The sequence below is a fragment of the Phyllobates terribilis genome, unplaced genomic scaffold, assembly GCF_046119375.1.
Source record: "Phyllobates terribilis strain yellow unplaced genomic scaffold, ASM4611937v1 Scaffold_7__3_contigs__length_470593459, whole genome shotgun sequence".
In the NCBI taxonomy this organism is placed as follows: Eukaryota; Metazoa; Chordata; class Amphibia; order Anura; family Dendrobatidae; genus Phyllobates; species Phyllobates terribilis.
The window spans coordinates 94,023,130-94,042,473 of NW_027362767.1; the positions used below are offsets into that span (position 1 = coordinate 94,023,130).

At 41.9% G+C, this 19,344-nt stretch overlaps 1 protein-coding gene across 10 annotated transcripts in view; it reads right to left on the reverse strand.

Annotated features, from left to right (window-relative positions):
- RYR3 (ryanodine receptor 3) overlaps nt 1-19,344 on the reverse strand; it is a 786,940-nt gene that overhangs the window by 403,611 nt on the left and 363,985 nt on the right. For all 10 annotated transcript variants that reach the window (XM_073638993.1, XM_073639000.1, XM_073639001.1 and 7 more), the window contains 6 exons: nt 18,672-18,864; nt 7,794-8,010; nt 7,568-7,672; nt 5,490-5,593; nt 3,459-3,542; nt 2,019-2,178 (listed from right to left, as the gene is read on the reverse strand). In XM_073638993.1, coding sequence (XP_073495094.1) covers nt 2,019-2,178; nt 3,459-3,542; nt 5,490-5,593; nt 7,568-7,672; nt 7,794-8,010; nt 18,672-18,864 — 863 coding nt within the window. The remainder of the gene's footprint in view (nt 1-2,018; nt 2,179-3,458; nt 3,543-5,489; nt 5,594-7,567; nt 7,673-7,793; nt 8,011-18,671; nt 18,865-19,344) is intronic.

Genomic DNA, 19,344 nt, shown 5'->3' on the forward strand with positions numbered 1-19,344 from the left:
CAGGTACCACAGGACCCAGGGTGCATGGATGGACTTCCCCACAAGAGGCCCTCACTACATACAAACACTTCCACCCTTCCACCTCATACCACCAGAGGGAGCCCATTAGGGAGATATATATATGGGGGGTGGAGCCATGAAGTTCAGTCAGAAGTCAGTCAGACAGAGTCAGAGAGTCTGAGAGCGTGCTCACGCTGAGAGCAGCGAAGACGCAGCATGTCTGCTGCTGAGTTCTGAGGGCCCCGAGTGTGACCGATGGCAAAGAGGAGAGGAGAGAGGAGTTGAAGGGGGCAGAGGAGCATCCTAGGCTCACCCCGAAGATACAAACCGGACACCGGGTCCGTGCCTACAGGGTCCTTTATACCCAGTAGGGACCACCGGCATTCCAGGAGGACTACAAGTCCCCGGCAGACCTGAAGCTAGACCCATTACAGGACCAGGAACCACGAAGGCCCCGGCGACCAGGGATAGTGGTTGCCAGCAGAAGGTCCCACTACCAAGCGACAGGTGAAGGAACAGCACGACACATAAGCTAGGCCCAGTTGCAGGCTGGCCAGGAGCATACCGAGAGGCAGACATGGACCAGGAGGCCTTATACCCGCTCACTGGGGAGAAGTCCTGAAGTGCACCCATCCTACTGAGTACCCTGGACCGTACCTGACATCCGCACCAGTAAAGGTATTGAAGCGAATCCCCTGTCTCTGTCAGTTACTCCTGATGCACCACCCCGCCTGCACTACAAGCCCCAGCATCACCACCCACCATAAAACGCCACACTTCGCCTGTGGGGAGCCGAAACATCCCAGCTGCCATCCCATCATCCCCCGGAGGTCTGCAGCAGCGCTGGTAATCCTTACCAGGTACCACAGGTGGCGTCACAAACTATTTACTTTATTTTTATTTCTATCCAAGTTCAAAACCCCTTTTTCAAGAGTGACCCCAGGGTACGGGCCCAGGAGCCGACCACCGCGACACCTCGAAACCAGGCAAAGGCCCGGGTACAGAGTCATCCCCATCCCCTGGGCGCGTCACGCACATAAAGCGGATATGGATTTCATGCTTTCTATTGAATCCACATTCCACTCTGTGTGCATGCTCAGATAGGAGCTATATGCTTCTGTCTGCTGAGCTGCACACTGTTCGGGGGGGACTATTGAGCAATCTGACCCAGGACCCAGATCACCAATGATCAGCAGGCAATTAAAGTGCTTGCTAAATAAAGAAAAAAAAAACAGGAATAAAGTTTAGTTACAGTTTGCTCAAATTACAACACTTTCAGATACATGTAATTATATATTTGTACAAATAAAGCTTTTTCTTCATCATCCTGTACAGTGCTGGTTTAGTTTTTTTTTTTTTTTCTGGGCAAGTTGAATTTTTTTAATGGCAACATTTTGGCTTTTAGAGAACTATTTATTGTACATTATAAGCTTTATTTATTTTCTTAGGGAGGCTAGAAAAAAATCAGCAATTTTGCCATTGTTCTTTGAGTTTGATTTGCTGTGTACATCAAGCGGTGTCTATAACACATCAATTTTATCGTATGGTTCATACAATGACAATATCAAAAACCTTATATTCTGGTATTGTCTTTTTTTATCTTATCACATTCCGAGGCCCATGAAAAAAAACAGGAATCATGGAACTCCCCCGTTTTTTTTCTCTTATAATATTATTTGTTTGCTGTGCGGAATGATAATATTCGTATTTTGTGAGAATAGACTTCCGATATTTTTTGCAATTGGCATGACAAAGAATTGCATATCTGTAACGCCTTCTATAATAATGGTGTCCTCTAATGTAATGGCAGCAGGGCACGTCTGGAATTCCTATCTCTTTTATTGTAAATAACCACTAAAAGTTCTATTCAGAAAGATAAATAGTAAACATTTCCAGAAGTCTGTCTATGGAACTAGCATAATTATCATACTATCCTTTAAACTTAACCTAAATTGTGTGGTTTGGAATCTTAGAACGAAGAATTATATGTATTAACATAAGCATTAGGTGGTGCTTACCTGTTGAATGCCATAGGTCCATCCTTGTTTGATTCTGTCTTTTGCCCAGACGTTATGTGCGTTCTCGGCAAGTTTATCAACTAGAACTTCTTGGGCTGGTAACAATTTTACATCAGAGAGGTCCAAAGGGGCAGGTTTGTAGCCATTGGACATCATGTAGCTGTAATAGGGAAATACATGTTTTCCAATTAGCTGAGCTGGAACTTATAAGTGAATGCTGATAAAATTGATCTGATTGCTGTCCCTTTATGAATAAGGGAAGTGGAATTCCTGCAGCGCTGCTTAATTAATTAAAAACTGACTGTTCCCAACAGGGGAGTTCAGGCATCAAAATGTTATCGGCTGAATTTCAATTGAGTTTTTAGATTCTAAAAATAGGAATGTTTGCCCAGAGAAACTGTAGTCACTCCACTCATTACTACAACCTAAAGCCCCTGTCTCACATAGCGAGATCGCTAGCGAGATCGCTGATGTCACGGTTTTGGTGACGCAACAGCGACCTCACCAGCGATGTTGCTATGTGTGACACTTTGCAGCGATCAGGCCCCTGCTGTGAGGTCGCTGATCGCTGCAAAATGTCCTGGACCATTTTTTGGTCTTTGCCCTCCCGCTGGTCAGCACACATCGCTGTGTGTGACCAGCGGGAGCAGCGATCAGGCTGGTAACCATGATAAACAGCGGGTTACTAGGGGCACACGAGCACCTAGTAACCCGCTGTTTATCATTGTTACCACTCTGCTACGGTGAGCGGTAACCTCCCGCTCACCGTAGCAGAGTGGTAACCATTATAAACAGCGGGTTACTAGGTGCGCGTGTGCCCCTAGTAATGCGCTGTTTATCATGGTTACCAGCCTGCTCCTGCTTCAGCAGGCTGGTAACCAGGAGCAGGACATCGTGGAAAGATTCTTTCCACGATGTCGCTGCTCCCCTGATCGCTTGTGAGCCTGCCTGTTTGACAGCTCACCAGCGACCACATAGCGACGCAGCAACGATCCCTAACAGGTCGCTAAGTGTGACGGGGCCTTAACTAATCCAATCCGTACATGGTGAAAACAATAATAGTGATGCAATCGCTCAAAATAGTAGAAAGGACTCCTAATTCTAACAAGCATGGAACTGAATTCTATTGTTTCTTCAATTAACAAAGATAAAGGTAGAGCAAAATTAAAGCAAAGCAACAACTTGAAATTGTAAACATATATAATTGTTGCAATGCTATCTAAAATGACATAATTAACATGAAACAAGTTCCTTTAATTACAGTGTCCATGTAATCACCAGTAGGTGGCGACATCTACATCAAAAAAATATAACACTTTGCCATATAATCTGTGCAACTAATACCTTTAGAATCAGAGATACATGATTAATTTGTTGACAGTTGTGGTGCTCACTTCTTTTACATATATTAATAAGGAATACAGTTTTTGATCTGCTTACTTTTTAGGAAGTTTCACTTTTTTCAAATTTTCTTCAGCGGTTTGATTTGAGTGAACAATGAGACATCCAAGAGCCAACAAAGTCCTACAAAAGAAAACCCAATAATCTCAATGAATGATATAATAAGAATGTGCTAATAATAAACTGACTTTAACAATTTGATTTTAGTTCTAGATTAGTGGGGAAATTTGAAATACAGGTTATGGGTTGGAAATAATAAAATAGTAATTTCTCTCCTATTCAACCCCCCTGCTTCCCTAGCTCAGCCTTTCCAGAGGTCCCACTAGTTCTACAGATATGATATCATATCCACCATTTACGTGGCTGCTGCAATCATTCACTGGTCTCTGCAATCACGTGTCACAAATGCACATCCACTGCCACCACGGCCAGACTGTCCATTGGGAAAATTCAGCAAATGCCAAATGGGCCGGTCCAGCCTGACCAGTTACGGAGCTTAATAGTGCAGATCTGTCTACTGTATAGTGGCTGCAGCTGGGCACTACACATGTGCCATGGGGCAGATGTGCAGTACCCAGCCGGGCCACTATACAGTAGACTGAGTTGAGCTGTTAAACTCCGTAACCTGTCAGTTCCAGCCATCGCTGACACCGAGAACAGCTGATCAGCGGGAGTGCCAGGTGTTGCACCCCCACCGACCACACATTGATGATCTATCCTAAGGATACGCCATCAATGTTAAAGTAGCGTCAATCTCTTTAATACTCTGCTCGGCACTAGTCATAGCACGATATGGTTTGTATAGAGGTGGGAAATGTGAAAAGGGGGCTCGTAAAGCAGTAAGCCAAAGATGACTCTGTGCTACATTTTGCAGGGACGAGTTATGGATGAAAGAAATAGTCATGCCGGTCTGGGCTGGATGGAAAAGAAAGGGGAAAATGAAAGACTACAATCATCGAGAACATAATTGGTGAGAACCTGCAGAGTATACAAATACATGGTGCATCGAGCGCTGGTGTAGAATGAATATTACCATTATAAGGTAATATACATAAATTATATAATTCTACTATAAATATAATTTATAGGGTAATATAATGTATGGTGGTAATATCAGGTTCAGTACAGTGGTTTAGATTAGAGATCAGTATGGTGGTACTATCACTACTGTATATACTGGTAATAATTGGTTACGGTCTTCCGGTATTATTTAGCTATTACATTGCAATATTGATGTGAATATTGGTCTTGGTATAGTCATGCTTGTTAAAAGGATTCTACACCCCTGAGTAAACTGTCGGCAAGTGCTGCAGGTTGCAAAATTTTAATGGTGTGTATTGTACTGTATTATAATGTCAGCATTCGGCTAAGTTAGCTGGTTGCAGAAGATGTCACATGACCACAAGTATGTGAAGCAGCTGAGACTCTAGTTGGCATATGACCACAAGTAAGCAAATCGCATACTTGTGATCACGTGACTGAATCTGCAAGTGAAGCCGAATGCTAATGGTGTGTATATTACACGTCTTTAGGATTTTGGAAGGCTGCACTACTACTTGACAAAAATTTACTCTGGGGTATATAACCCCTAATGATCAGCAAGATGGTATTAATCTATCACCGTGCTGGTATTACATAGGCATAGCATAGCAGTATTATCTAATCTTATATAGCAGGATTATTGGTAATTAGTTATTGTAGCAAATCTTGGATTTCCTATAGACAGGGCAATATTTATAAAAGATAGCTCCATCTGGAGAAGTGAGGGGTTCAGCACAGACCTTTGTGCTTTAAAATGCCAGGAATTTCAGTGAGCTGTGTGCACGGAGCAGTGTATGTGCTCAATAGTAAGTCTATGCATCCATACACCACTCTCCGCACCGAGCAGTGTATGGGCCCATAGACTTACTATTGAGCCCATACACCCCTCTATACGTACTTGCTCATGCAGAAGTTGAGCACTTCAGATTGATATGTAAGTGGCCAAGTGTTTAGGCATTGAAATGGGAAGGCTCATCACTTTTCAAATAGAGAAAAACTCTACAAGATTGGATAAGAGTTAAAACTCACTTGAGAGTCTCCGTGGACATTTGCAGGTTATAATTTTTTTCAGTTTCTGGAAGTTTGGAAAATTCTACCAAACAAGGATGCTGACGTTTATTATCATCTCGCACCTAAAAAAAAGAACAGTATCAGATTTGTAGTCACTGTAAAGATTAAGTTTTGCTAGTACGGTATATATTTGAGCCGTGGAAATTTATAGTCACACTGACATCATTCCTCCTCTTTCATTATAAATCAAAATGTACAGTATAATGCGTGATAATGGATAATAACCCATAACTTTACTCTTTTTAATAGGTTGCTCAAAATACCAAAAAAAATAATCAGTATCTGCGTTTACACGACAATGTGTGGCTCCAGCCAATTGCTGCTGTGGCCTGTAATTTGTCTGCTTTCTTACATATCCGCACATCGCAACATGTCATGTATTGTTTTAAGAATTTTGCTAATTTTTTAATGGTCCAAAAGGGGATGTTCTCCAGCACCAAAGAAAAGTACGGTAGTTAAAACTTCGCCTTTAATCGTATAAAAAAAATATATATAAAAAAATTGGCAGAATAAACGCATATTAGTAAAACCCATAATGCTTGCGCATTTCGGATAGAAAAACCCTTCGTCATAGCTGACAGCTTGGTGTGGGGTGATTCCTTAAATGGTAAACTTACTATGTAAAGAAGCACCCTACACTAAGCTGTCAGCTATGACGAAGGGTCTTTCTACAACTGCATTGCAATTGCATTGAATAAAGTTCTTATTTCACATTCATGATCTCTAAAAAACAAAAACAGGTTGTAATAAAAAACGGAGCACGTGATTCCGCAGGTATGGACATGTGAGCATTATGTTTCTTTTTTTTTTTTAATATGTGCTCAGTGGTTAGCACAGCAGCCTCGCAGCGCTGGGGTCCAGGGTTAAAATCCCACCAAGGACAACATGTGCAAGGAGTTTGTATGTTCTCCCTGTGTTTTCGTGGGTTTACTCCAGATTCTCCTGTTTCCTCCCACACTCCAAAGACCTACTGATAGGGAATGTAGATTGTGAGCCCCAATGGGGACAGTGCCCATAATGTCAGTAAATTGTCTGAATTGTAAAGAGCTGCGGAATATGTTGGCGCTATATATATATAAAAAGATTATTATTATTCTGTCATTTTTTATTTTATCCTATATTATTAAGGGCTAAATTTTAACTACTATCCTTTGGTGCTGGAGAACATCTCCTTTTCGACAACAGAGAGCTATCTGACCTGGAAGCCAGACCAGTGCATACTCTGTACACCACACCGAAATCACAGACCGTGTACTCTGGAGACCACAGATTGTCTACCCTGGAAGTCTCCTGGGATATCTATCTCTAGTCCATACGTGGTGAGCTGAATTAACACTTTTCCTTCTTTGCTGATTTTAAAACCCTAGAAAGCCCCACGACCAATTGTAATAAATAGGACTATGGGCCATTTCTCTACATTTATTTGTAAGTGCAACAGTATGGAAAACCACAGGAAAAAATGTAAATTGATCCTAACGCTCAGTTTGAGAGATAATAGTTCTGAACACAGTGTTTCTTACTGGGGAACATTTATAGAAGTCAGATGGAAAATAGTGAGACTTCAAATCACCCAAAAAGAGAAAGCTCTTCTCAGAAAGAAATGATGTAAAATTGTGCTTCAAAATAAATCTTAAAAATACACACGGGAATAATTTTTATCCTATATGTTGGCTCATACATTTAGCTCTGACCTCACTAGCATAGAGCATGATGGTATTTAGCTATGGGATGTGCTATCGATATAGTCTTCTCTAGAATAGTGCTAGCATTTCTGTACTACCTTAAATTAAGAAAGCATATGAGCATGATAAATGTTGGCATTTTCACAATATTTAAAGACTCAAAACCTCATAGTAGAACCTAGCATGTGGAATACACCGCTTAGTGAACTTCCATAAAGATTATGCAGAGCAAAGCTAAAGTATACATTGATAAAAATTATCACAATTATGTTAATATATGTTCTAAAAGGGATTTGTAAAACCAACAGTTATCTCATATAACCTTAGAATCCATAAATGATAAAGGTTATATACCTTGCCGTAGATCCAACCAAGTTCAATTTTGTTCATGCCCCAAAGTTCATGGATGTTTTCTGCTAATTTGTCTCGAATCTTCTCAAGATGAGGAGGTAAAACAATCTATAAAAGGGTGCAAATATTATTTATTCTGAGCATGCAAATAGATGTTGGGAAATTCACATGGCTTAGTGAAAATACAGGTACACTTTAAAGCGTGATAGAAGAGTAGAAGAAGGCTCACCTGGCTGGTATCAATGGGACAAGGAATGAATGAGGCTTGGGACAGGAAGTGTGTTGTACCCAACAAATCTCGAACTCCTTCACAATCTCTTTTGTACTCTTTTACTGGCTCCACTCTCATCTTCTCTTTTGGCAACAGGGCCTCATAGCATGGAGCATAGCCAGCTGGAGGTAAGAACTTGAATTCCCCGTGGCGTCCACCAAGAAGAAATCGGACCCTAGAAGATCAGAAATCACTAGCCTGTTTTCAGAAACTTTTCAGTATGTATGTAACATTACATTTCTACTTGCACTGAAATATATCAGGAATTACAGAAAAGGAGAAGGACTTGGGAATTCAGGTTACAAGTGAGCCAAGTAGCAGTGCTCAATGTCAGGCAGTGGTTGCAAAAGCAAAAAAAGATTTTAAGGGGTATAAAAAGAGAGATATAAGCCAGTGATTCCAATTTAATATGAATATGTGCATCGTCTCATCTTGAGATTAAAATCCAGTTTTTGGCTCCACATTCTAGGAAGTTTATTGGAAAGCTACAGTGGACTCAGAGGTGGGCAGCTACATTATTACATGGTATGGACTCTATTGTGAAAGGCTATATAAATTGGACTTGATCAGCTTAGAAAATAGGCGCCTCAGATGTTACCTCATTTTCTTTATAAATACATGTGTGGCATATGATTTATTCCTTCCAAGGACCTTACAAAGAACCAGGGAGCTTTCGTTACACGTGGAGAAAAATAGGAAAGGGTTTTTTACAGTAAGAACAGTCAGACTGTGGAACGTTCTAATGCAAGAGGTAGGCGGACACTATAACAAGACCTTAAAGGGCTGGATGATTCCTCATAACATATAGTTTAGGGGTTATAAATGATTTAGTGATAAAGTATAATTGCTGACTAAGGGTATGTGCAGACGATCAGGAGCCAACTGCGGTCCTAACACTGTGGAATAACCGCACGGCTTCTGCACATTATGCAAATAAGCGGCGCCATTTTTTAATTTTTTTTTTTACATGTGGAGTTTCCTCATAGATGTTAGTCTATGGGGAAAGTCCACATGCGGATCCGCAAGAGAAATTGACATGCTGCGGGTGTCAAAGACACGCCGCATGTCAGTTTGGCGCTGGTGAGCCGCAGGTGCCCAGATACGCATAGTGGACATGTGATTTCTAGAAATCCCATCCACTATGCTGTAACATCTGGCCGCAGTGGCTCCTGACCATCTGTACATACCCTAAAGGTTGAACATGATGAATCCGTGTCTTTTCTCAAAATCTATCACTATGTAACTATGTGACCACATAAATTGTATTTTAGCTCAGACTTTGTAATATTATATATATATATATATATATATATATATATATATATATATACACACACACACACATACAGTACAGACCAAAAGTTTGGACACACCTTCTCATTTAAAGATTTTTCTGTATTTTCATAACTATGAAAATTGTACATTCACACTGAAGGCATCAAAACTATGAATTAACACATGTGGAATTATATACTTAACAAAAGAGTGTGAAACAACTGAAAATATGTCTTATATTCTAGGTTCTTCAAAGTACCCACCTTTTGCTTTAATGACTGCTTTGCACACTCTTGGCATTCTCTTGATGAGCTTCAACAAAAGGTCAACCGGAAAAGGTCTTCCAACAATCTTGAAGGAGTTCCCAGAGATACTTAGCACTTGTTGACCCTTTTGCCTTCACGCTGCAGTCCAGCTCACCCCAAACCATCTCGATTGGGTTCAGGTCTGGTGACTGTGGAGGCCAGGTCATCTGGCGTAGCACCCCATCACTCTCCTTCTTGGTCAAATAGCCCTTACACAGCCTGGAGGTGTGTTTGGGGTCATTGTCCTGTTGAAAAATAAATGATGGTCCAACTAAACGCAAATCGGATGGAATAGTATGTCGCTGCAAGATGCTGTGGTAGCCATGCTGGTTCAGTATGCCTTCAATTTTGAATAAATCCCCAACAGTGTCACCAGCAAAGCACCCCCACACCATCACACCTCCTCCTCCATGCTTCATGGTGGGAACCAGGCAAGCAGAGTCCATCCGTTCACCTTTTCTGCGTCGCACAAAGACACGGTGGTTGGAACCAAAGATCTCAAATTTGGACTCATCAGACCAAAGCACAGATTTCCACTGGTCTAATGTCCATTCCTTGTGTTCTTTAGCCCAAACAAGTCTCTTCTGCTTGTTGCCCGTCCTTAGCAGTGGTTTCCTAGCAGCTATTTTACCATGAAGGCCTGCTGCACAAAGTCTCCTCTTAACAGTTGTTGTAGAGATGTGTCTGCTGCTAGAACTCTGTGTGGCATTGACCTGGTCTCTAATCTGAGCTGCTGTTAACCTGCGATTTCTGAGGCTGGTGACTCGGATAAACTTATCCTCAGAAGCAGAGGTGACTCTTGGTCTTCCTTTCCTGGGGCGGTCCTCATGTGAGCCAGTTTCTTTGTAGCGCTTGATGGTTTTTGCAACTGCACTTGGGGACACTTTCAAAGTTTCCCAATTTTTCGGACTGACTGACCTTCATTTCTTAAAGTAATGATGGCCACTCATTTTTCTTTACTTAGCTGCTTTTTTCTTGCCATAATACAAATTCTAACAGTCTATTCAGTAGGACTATCAGCTGTGTATCCACCAGACTTCTGCACAACACAACTGATGGTCCCAACCCCATTTATAAGGCAAGAAATCCCACTTATTAAACCTGACAGGGCACACCTGTGAAGTGAAAACCATTTCCGGTGACTACCTCTTGAAGCTCATCAAGAGAATGCCAAGAGTGTGCAAAGCAGTCATCAAAGCAAAAGGTGGCTACTTTGAAGAACCTAGAATATAAGACATATTTTCAGTTGTTTCACACTATTTTGTTAAGTATATAATTCCACATGTGTTAATTCATAGTTTTGATGCCTTCAGTGTGAATGTACCATTTTCAAAGTCATGAAAATACAGAAAAATCTTTAAAGGAGAAGGTGTGTCCAAACTTTTGGTCTGTACTGTATATACATATATATACACAGACAACCGTTCAAAAGTTTGGGGTCAACCAGACAATTTTGCGTTTTCCATGAAAACTCATACTTTTATTTATCAAATGAGTTGCAAAATGAATAGAAAATATAGTCCAGACATTGACAAGGTTAGAAATAATGGTTTTTATTTGAAAGAATAATTTTCTCCTTCAAAATTTGCTTTTGTCAAAGAATGCTCCCTTTGCAGTAATTACAGCATTGCAGACCTTTGGGATTCTAGCTGTTAATTTGCTGAGGTAATCTTGAGAAATTTCCCCCCATGCTTCCTGAAGCCCCTCCCACAAGTTGAATTGGCTTGATGGGCACTTTTTGCGTACCATACTGTCAAGCTGCTCCTACTGTTAGAACCCTCCTGTTAGTTTTTTCTATTTTGCTGGTCACATGACTTTTTGCCTATTTAATCCAGCTCCGCCCTCCTGGCCTTGCTGGACTTCAGTGTTACTTTTACTCTTAAGCTAGCCAGGTGCCTTGTACCTTACTCTGTAGTTTGTTTGGTCTTTTGACCACTAGTACTTCTGTTTGTTTGTTTGTCTTTGCTCTGCTACAATTTCTGCTAGGAGGTGTCCAACTATATCCCAGTCCTTAGTTCTTGTAGGGACCCCTCCCTTATATCTATGTCTGTGTTCAGACTAGCCGAGGACTTAGGCGGGTCTGTTCACAAGGAACAGGTCCCCCGCTGCATCGTAGGGAATCAGCTTAGTCCTATTGTAGGGACAGTTTTCCTATCTTTCCTTAGTGTTTGCAGCAGTTCATAACAGTAAGTCCAGCCCAAAAATAAAACACTCTAAGGAAAGAAATCCTGATTTCAGCATGGTGTCGGTTCAGGAGTTGGCTCAACGCCTGCAGGGACTGTCTTTGGAGGTGGCTGAGCTCCAGCAACACGTGAGTAGCTGTCCTGGAGCGCATTTTGTCGAACCGAAGGTAGGACTGCCAGATTTTTTTTTATGGTAAACGGCAAGATTTTTTTTCCTCGGGGAATGAATCACAGCGCATTGGGTTTATAATGTCACTTTTGCGCAAAGAACCACAGGGATGGGCCTTTTCTCTACAACCTAATGATCCGTGTTTTAGATCTGTGGAACATTTTTTTTCTGCTATGGGGTTGTTGTATGATGATCCTGATCGAGTCTCATCTGCTGAAACTGAATTAAGACGTTTGAAGCAGGGATCAGGTGATGTGGAAAATTATTGTACATACTTCAGAAGATGGTCGGCTGAAATTGAATGGAATGACTCAGCATTAAAATGTTTGTTTCTTGATGGTCTAGGTGAAAGGGTTAAGGATCTGCTGATTGCCTTCCCAAAACCTGGAACCTTGCAGGAGGCAATGCAATTAGCCATACGTGTGGACAGGAGACTGCGTGCTAGGAGTAATGAAGAGAAATCTACTGCTATGGCAACTCCTAGTTTTCAGAGGGTCTGTTCGGAGGGTGGAGAACCGATGGAGATTGGGGCGATGTCACCCCACTCTCAGGAAAAAGACCGCATGTTTGCTAAAGGATTGTGTTTTTATTGCCGTAAATCTGACCACTTTATTAAGAACTGTGTGCTTCGTTTGTACAAAAAAAAAAAAGAGGTCAGTTACGCCCGCATAGCTTGTTTAAACTCAAAACGAGTATTTCTTTCTGGAAGCACCTCATTCCAGGAGGATTTGATTGAATTTCGGGTATTTGTGGATTGTGGTTCTACACTCAATGTGATTGATGAGGGTTTTTTGGAAAAATTTAAATTAGAATCCAAACTTTTGTCATCTCCTATTTCTGTGGTTGCTGTTGATGGCTCTCCCTTGAAAGGTATTACTCACAAGGTTTTTGAATTTCCCCTCACCATTAATGGTATCCACCAAGAGAATTTGGATTCGGCGGTATTAAATAATTTGCCTGCTCCAGTGGTTTTGGGGTTGCCTTGGTTAAAATTGCACAATCCTGTACTGGACAGGTCTACCAATGAAATTAAGTCTTGGAGTCCTAAATGTTATGATAGATGTTGCAACGGTCGCATAGCTGCTGTGGAAAGAGGGGAATTACCTGTACCTATTCAGGATTTTTGGAAGTTTTTTTCTGAGGAGGAGTCGCAAGTTTTGCCTCCTCATAGGGACTATGATTGTACTATTGAGTTTGTCCCTGGAGCAACGCTTCCCAAGAGTCGCTTATTTAATCTTACTATCCCTGAGAGAAAGGCCTTGGAGGAATACATACAGACAAGCTTGGCCGCCGGTCACATTAGACCTTCTAAGTCACCTGTGGCTGTTGGATTCTTTTTTGTAAAAAAAAAAAGGACGGCGGTTTACGTCCATGTCTGGACTTTCGCGAAATTAATAAAATTACAGTACGCAATTCCTACCCACTGCCATTAATTCCTGACTTGTTCAACCAGTTAGTGGGGGCCAAGTGGTTCTCTAAGATTGATCTCCGGGGGGCATACAATTTGTTACGTATGAAGGAAGGTGATGAGTGGAAAACTGCTTTTAACAATCCAGTGGGTCATTTTGAGAATCTGGTTATGCCCTTTGGTCTTACCAACGCACCAGCATTTTTTCAGAACCTTATTAATGACATCCTAAGACCGTTGATTGGTAAGAATGTGGTGGTGTATTTGGATGACATTTTGATTTTTGCACTGGATCTGGAGTCTCATTGGCAGAACGTACGTGAGGTATTGCAGTTGTTAAGCGACAATTCAGTTTTTGCTAAGCTGGAGAAATGTGAGTTCGCTGTGCAGAGAATTAGTTTTTTGGGCTACATTATCTCCAGCGAGGGCTTTGAGATGGACCCAGTGAAGGTTCAGGCGGTTCAGGAATGGCCTAGGCCTATGGGTTTGAAACCAATACAGAGATTTTTGGGTTTCGCCAATTATTACAGAAAATTCATTAAGAATTTTTCTATAATTGTTAAGCCGCTGACCGATCTCACCAGGAAAGGTGCGAATATGGTCCAGTGGACTACTGAGGCCATTGAAGCTTTTGTGTATCTCAAGAAGAGGTTCCGTTCTGCCCCCATCCTTATGCAGCCTGATGAGACCAAGCCTTTTTTGGTCGAGGTTGATGCTTCTTCGGTGGGGGTCGGTGCTGTTTTGTCTCAGGAAAACAAGGATGGAGTACATCCCTGTGCTTTTTTTTCAAAAAAAATTTCTGAGACCGAACTTAATTACGATGTCAGTAATCGGGAATTGCTGGCGATTAAACTCGCATTTGAACATTGGCGTCATCTCTTGGAAGGTGCTAAATTTCCCATTCAGGCTTTTACTGATCATAAGAATCTGATCTATCTTGATGCTGCCAAGCACTTGAATGCCCATCAAGCTAGGAGGGCACTTTTTTTTTCGCGGTTTAATTTTTCTGTTACTTACATTCCGGGTACCAAGAATGTAAAAGCTGATGCTTTATCTCGCAGTTTTTCTCCCATGGTTGGTACCGAGGAGGAGGAGAGCATTTTACAGGAAGGTGTTGTGATAGCAGCATTGGACTCCGTTTTGGAAAATGGGATTCTGAAAGCCCAGGAGGATGCCCCATCTAACACTCTCCATGGGAGGTTGTTTGTGCCTAGGAACTTTAGGAGAGATTTGTTTGTGGAGTGTCATGAGTCTCGGTTGGCAGGTCATCCAGGAATTTCGGAGACTAAGAGACTTGTAGTTCGCAGTTTTTGGTGGCCTGGGTGGCAGAAGGAAGTCATTAAGTGGGTGCGTCAATGTACTGTGTGTGCTAGATCCAAGTCTTCACATGCTCCTGCTGCGGGGTTGCTTTGCCCCCTGGAGGTTCCTAGTGCTCCTTGGACGCATCTTGCTATGGATTTTATTACTGACCTTCCTGCCTCTGAGGGTTTCACTGTTATCTGGGTGGTCATGGACCGTTTTAGCAAGATGTGTCACTTGGTTCCCTTCATCAAACTGCCCTGCGCCAAGACACTCTCTAAGGCTTTTGTTAAAGAAATTGTCAGGCTCCATGGCGTTCCTACCGACATTGTTTCCGATAGGGGACCTAAGTTCGTGGCTCGTTTTTGGCGTGCCTTTTGTGACAGGTTGGGAGTCCATTTGTCATTTTCATCTGGTTATCATCCTGAGTCTAATGGACAGACAGAAAGAAAGAACCAGGATGTTGAACAGTTTTTGCGTTGTTTTGTGGCTGACAATCAAGAGAGGTGGTCTGAGTTTCTGCCACTGGCTGAATTTGGTCTTAACAACCATACATCCTCTTCTGCTGGGTGTTCTCCTTTTTTTAGTTGTACTGGGAGACATCCGTCGTTTGGGTCTTTCTCCAAATTGGTATCGGCTGTGCCGGAGGAGAAGAATTTTTCCGGTGATTTGGAGAGAGTTTGGACTGATGTACGTCGTAACCTTCAAGAGGCTAACAAAAAATCCAAGAGGTACTTTGACAGGAAACGTCAAGAGGTTTTGTTTACTGTTGGTGACATGGTTTGGTTGTCCTCTAGGAATCTGCGGTTGAGGATTCCTTCTAAGAAATTGGGCCCGAAGTTTGTGGGTCCGTTTAAGGTCCTTCAGGTAGTTAACCAATCTGCTGTTAGGTTGGAGGTTCCTACCTCCTGGAAGATTAATCCGGTGTTTCATGTTTCCTTACTGAAAAAAGCTGATGTTTCTGATAGGGACGCCACTGTCTCTGTTCCTCCGGTGGAGGAAGACGGTGAATATGAAATTTTTCGCATTCTTAATTCTAGATGGCATAGAGGGAGATTGCAGTATCTCGTCGCTTGGAAAGGTTTCGGTCCCGAGGATAACTCCTGGGTAAGGGCGGATGATGTCTCTGCTCCTAGACTTGTCGGAGCGTTTCACAGGAGGGTTCCTGATAGACCTGGGCCTGGAGGATCCGGAGGATCCTCATAGAAGAGGGGGTACTGTTAGAACCCTCCTGTTAGTTTTTTCTATTTTGCTGGTCACATGACTTTTTGCCTATTTAATCCAGCTCCACCCTCCTGGCCTTGCTGGACTTCAGTGTTACTTTTACTCTTAAGCTAGCCAGGTGCCTTGTACCTTACTCTGTAGTTTGTTTGGTCTTTTGACCACTAGTACTTCTGTTTGTTTGTTTGTCTTTGATCTGCTACAATTTCTGCTAGGAGGTGTCCAACTATATCCCAGTCCTAAGTTCTTGTAGGGACCCCTCCCTTATATCTATAGGTCTGCGTTCAGACTAGCCGAGGACTTAGGCGGGTCTGTTCACAAGGAACAGGTCCCCCGCTGCATCGTAGGGAATCAGCTTAGTCCTATTGTAGGGACAGTTTTCCTATCTTTCCTTAGTGTTTGTAGCAGTTCATAACACCTACAACAGCTCAATGGGGTTGAGATCTGGTGACTGCGCTGGCCACTCCATTACAGATAGAATACCAGCTGCCTGCTTCTTCCCTAAATAGTTCATGCATAATTTGGAGCTGCGCTTTGGGTCAATGTCCTGTTGTAGGATGATATTGGCTCCAATCAAGCGCTGTCCACAGGGTATGGCATGGCGTTGCAAAATGGAGTGATAGCCTTCCTTATTCAAAATCCCATTTAGCTTGTACAAATCTCCCACTTTACCAGCACCAAAGCAACCCCAGATCATCACATTACCTCCACCATGCTTGACAGATGGCGTCAGGCACTCTTCCAGCATCTTTTCAGTTGTTCTGCGTCTCACAAATGTTCTTCTGTGTGATCCAAACACCTCAAACTTTGATTCGTCTGTCCATAAAACTTTTTTCCAGTCTTCCTCTGTCCAATGTCTGTGTTCTTTTGCCCAGATTAATCTTTTCCTTTTATTAGCCAGTCTTAGATATGGCTTTTTCTTTGCCACTTTGCCCTGAAGGCCAGCATCCCGGAGTCGCCTCTTCACTGTAGAAGTTGACACTGGTGTTTAGCATGTACTATTTAATGAAGCTGCCAGTTGAGGAGCTGTGAGGCATCGATTTCTCAAACTAGAGACTCTAATGTACTTGTCTTGTTGCTCAGATGTGCAGCGGGGCCTCCCACTTCTCTTTCTGCTCTGGTTAGAGCCTGTTTGTGCTCTCCTCTGAAGGGAGTAGTACACACCGTTGTAGGAAATCTTCAGTTTCTTGGCAATCTCTCGCATGGAATAGCCTGCATTTCTAAGAACAAGAATAGACTGTCGAGTTTCACATGAAAGTTCTCTTTTTCTGGCCATTTTGAGAGTTTCATAGAACAAACAAATGTAATTCTCCAGATTCTCAAGTAGCTCAAAGGAAGGTCAATTTTATAGCTTCTCAAATCAGCCAAACCGTTTTCAGCTGGGCTAACATACTTGTGCAAGGGTTTTCTAGGGTTTTCTAAACATCTATTAGCCTTCTTACACAGTTAGAAAACACAATGTACCATTAAAACACTGGAGTGGTGGTTGTTGGAAATGGGCCTCTATACACCTATGTAGATAATGCAATAAAAACAAGAAGTTTGCAGCTAGAATAGTCATTTACCACATTAACAATGTATAGAGTGTATTTCGGATTCATTTAATGTTAGCTTCATTGAAAAAAAATATGCTTTTCTTTCAAAAATAATGAAATTTCTAATTGACCACAAACTTTTTAACAGTAGTGTATATATACAGATAGAGAGAGAGAGAAAATGGGAAATTTTACAACAATATGTGGCTAAATTAGCAAAATTCTATTAGAACTGTCACGGGTTAGAACTTTCATGATCCCTCTCTCTGTAGGACCCAGCGATGATCCTCACCTTGCTTGGGGATTATACCTTTAGGACCCAGTGGGGATCCTCACCTTCTGATGCTAATTACCACACCCTTGCTGTATCCTTAAATACACTCAGTTTCTCCAGAGAGTTGCTGGTGATAGTATGTTCTGATCTATTCAGGCTTGGAATTCTAGTAGTCGGCTAGAATTTTTTTGGAGTTCCTTCGTGAAGTGTTGCCTTGTTTTCTCCGGTTTCATCTTTAAGCTAAGTGTATTCCCTTGTTTGTTTCCCTTGTGTGTACTTTGGTTTTCAGTGGGGCTGACTTGTGCTCACTTCTCTCATTCCCTACCTAGGGCCTAGCTTTAGGGTCAGCTAGGGCTAGGTTTTCTGCTCTGCGATAGGTGCAGAACCTATATAGGGTCCATAAGGGAGTCAAGGTTTGTCGTTTGAGCTGTTTAGGGGTCTCCATTCCCCCTTTCCCCACTTGTAAGGCTCCCTTATGCTGGGTTCTCCCCATTCCCAGCGTGACAATAACTGGGTTAAATATCAATCAAGAATAATACTAAATGTAAAATATTTACTTACTTTAGATGTCAAAAAGACATGTCAGAAAGAATTTCTGTGCACAGACCCTCAATAGTTGGAATATGGGCTGTGATGCCGTGCTGTTTTACCCCTTTTGCTTTGGTTCCTTTTAAAAGTTTCATTGCTCTTACTTGAGGGGTCTTATAACTGTAGCCTTGGTCACAACTTAACATGTCTCTAAAGACTTCCATACACATTGGTGAAATGTTTACTCAACCCGCAAATGTCTCGAATGTGTTTGGGGGTCTCCTGAATCTCCTTTGACAGATGAGATTGTGGAAAGAAAAATTTTGCATATTGAATTTTCCCAGCAAAAACTTTAGTTCCATAAGATTCTGCCACAGGGGTTTGGCAGTGGCTTATTCAGCTCTTCATTTAAAACACATGCACGCTTGAACAAACCAAGCATACATGGGTACAGGAAGGTAGGGATGAACAGTTTTCGGGTAACAGTGATTTAAGATTGTAGCACATTGAGTTTTGTCTAAAATTACTTTCAAAGAAGGAGACCTTTTAAGATATTAGTTGAACTTGCAAAAATTTGTGCCCCATGTTCCAAAAGTCAAAGACTTGAGATGAAGTGCATATGTAGTAAATTCTACTTACTTGACACCAGCAGAAAAGCTGACAACTGGGAAAAAGAGACCTTCAGTATTAAAGTTCTCAAACATGCCTTGGACCGGCTGCCCATTAATGCGAAAAGAAATACTAGGCACTCCCAAGTCCAGGCAGCAGCTGACCACATCATCGGATGCCAATAAATGCTGGTTTGTTGAAGCCACGGCCCTCGGTACCCTGCCTATGTAAAGTAATAAGAAAGCAGGTAGTAAGAGGGTCACATAGTAGAACATTTATCTTAGTCATCTGCAAAAATACAAGAATGGAAGCTGCAGGGAAGTCACAGAAAGATCAACAAAGAAATTTGATTGAAGATAGCATCATAATTACCTTGCTCTACTATGAGTCAAATACAAAGCACTTAGCTTAATTTCTGCCTTATACGTCAATGAAGAAAAAAAAAGGAGGACAGAGGGTGCGTTGAATGAGTCATAGCGAGAATAGAATGAGATCTTGTGAATTATGCACCATAGACTGTGTCTGAACTTCACAAAGATAATATCACTTTTTTTCTTCTACCAAACTGCTGAGGGACTATTCACAACACCACATGTTCTATTTTAGGCAATCGGGCCAATGGCATGTCTAAAAACAGACTAGATAGGAAATTTAGACAACTACAGATTTAAAGGGGCAAGCTCACAAAATAAACAACCCTTTC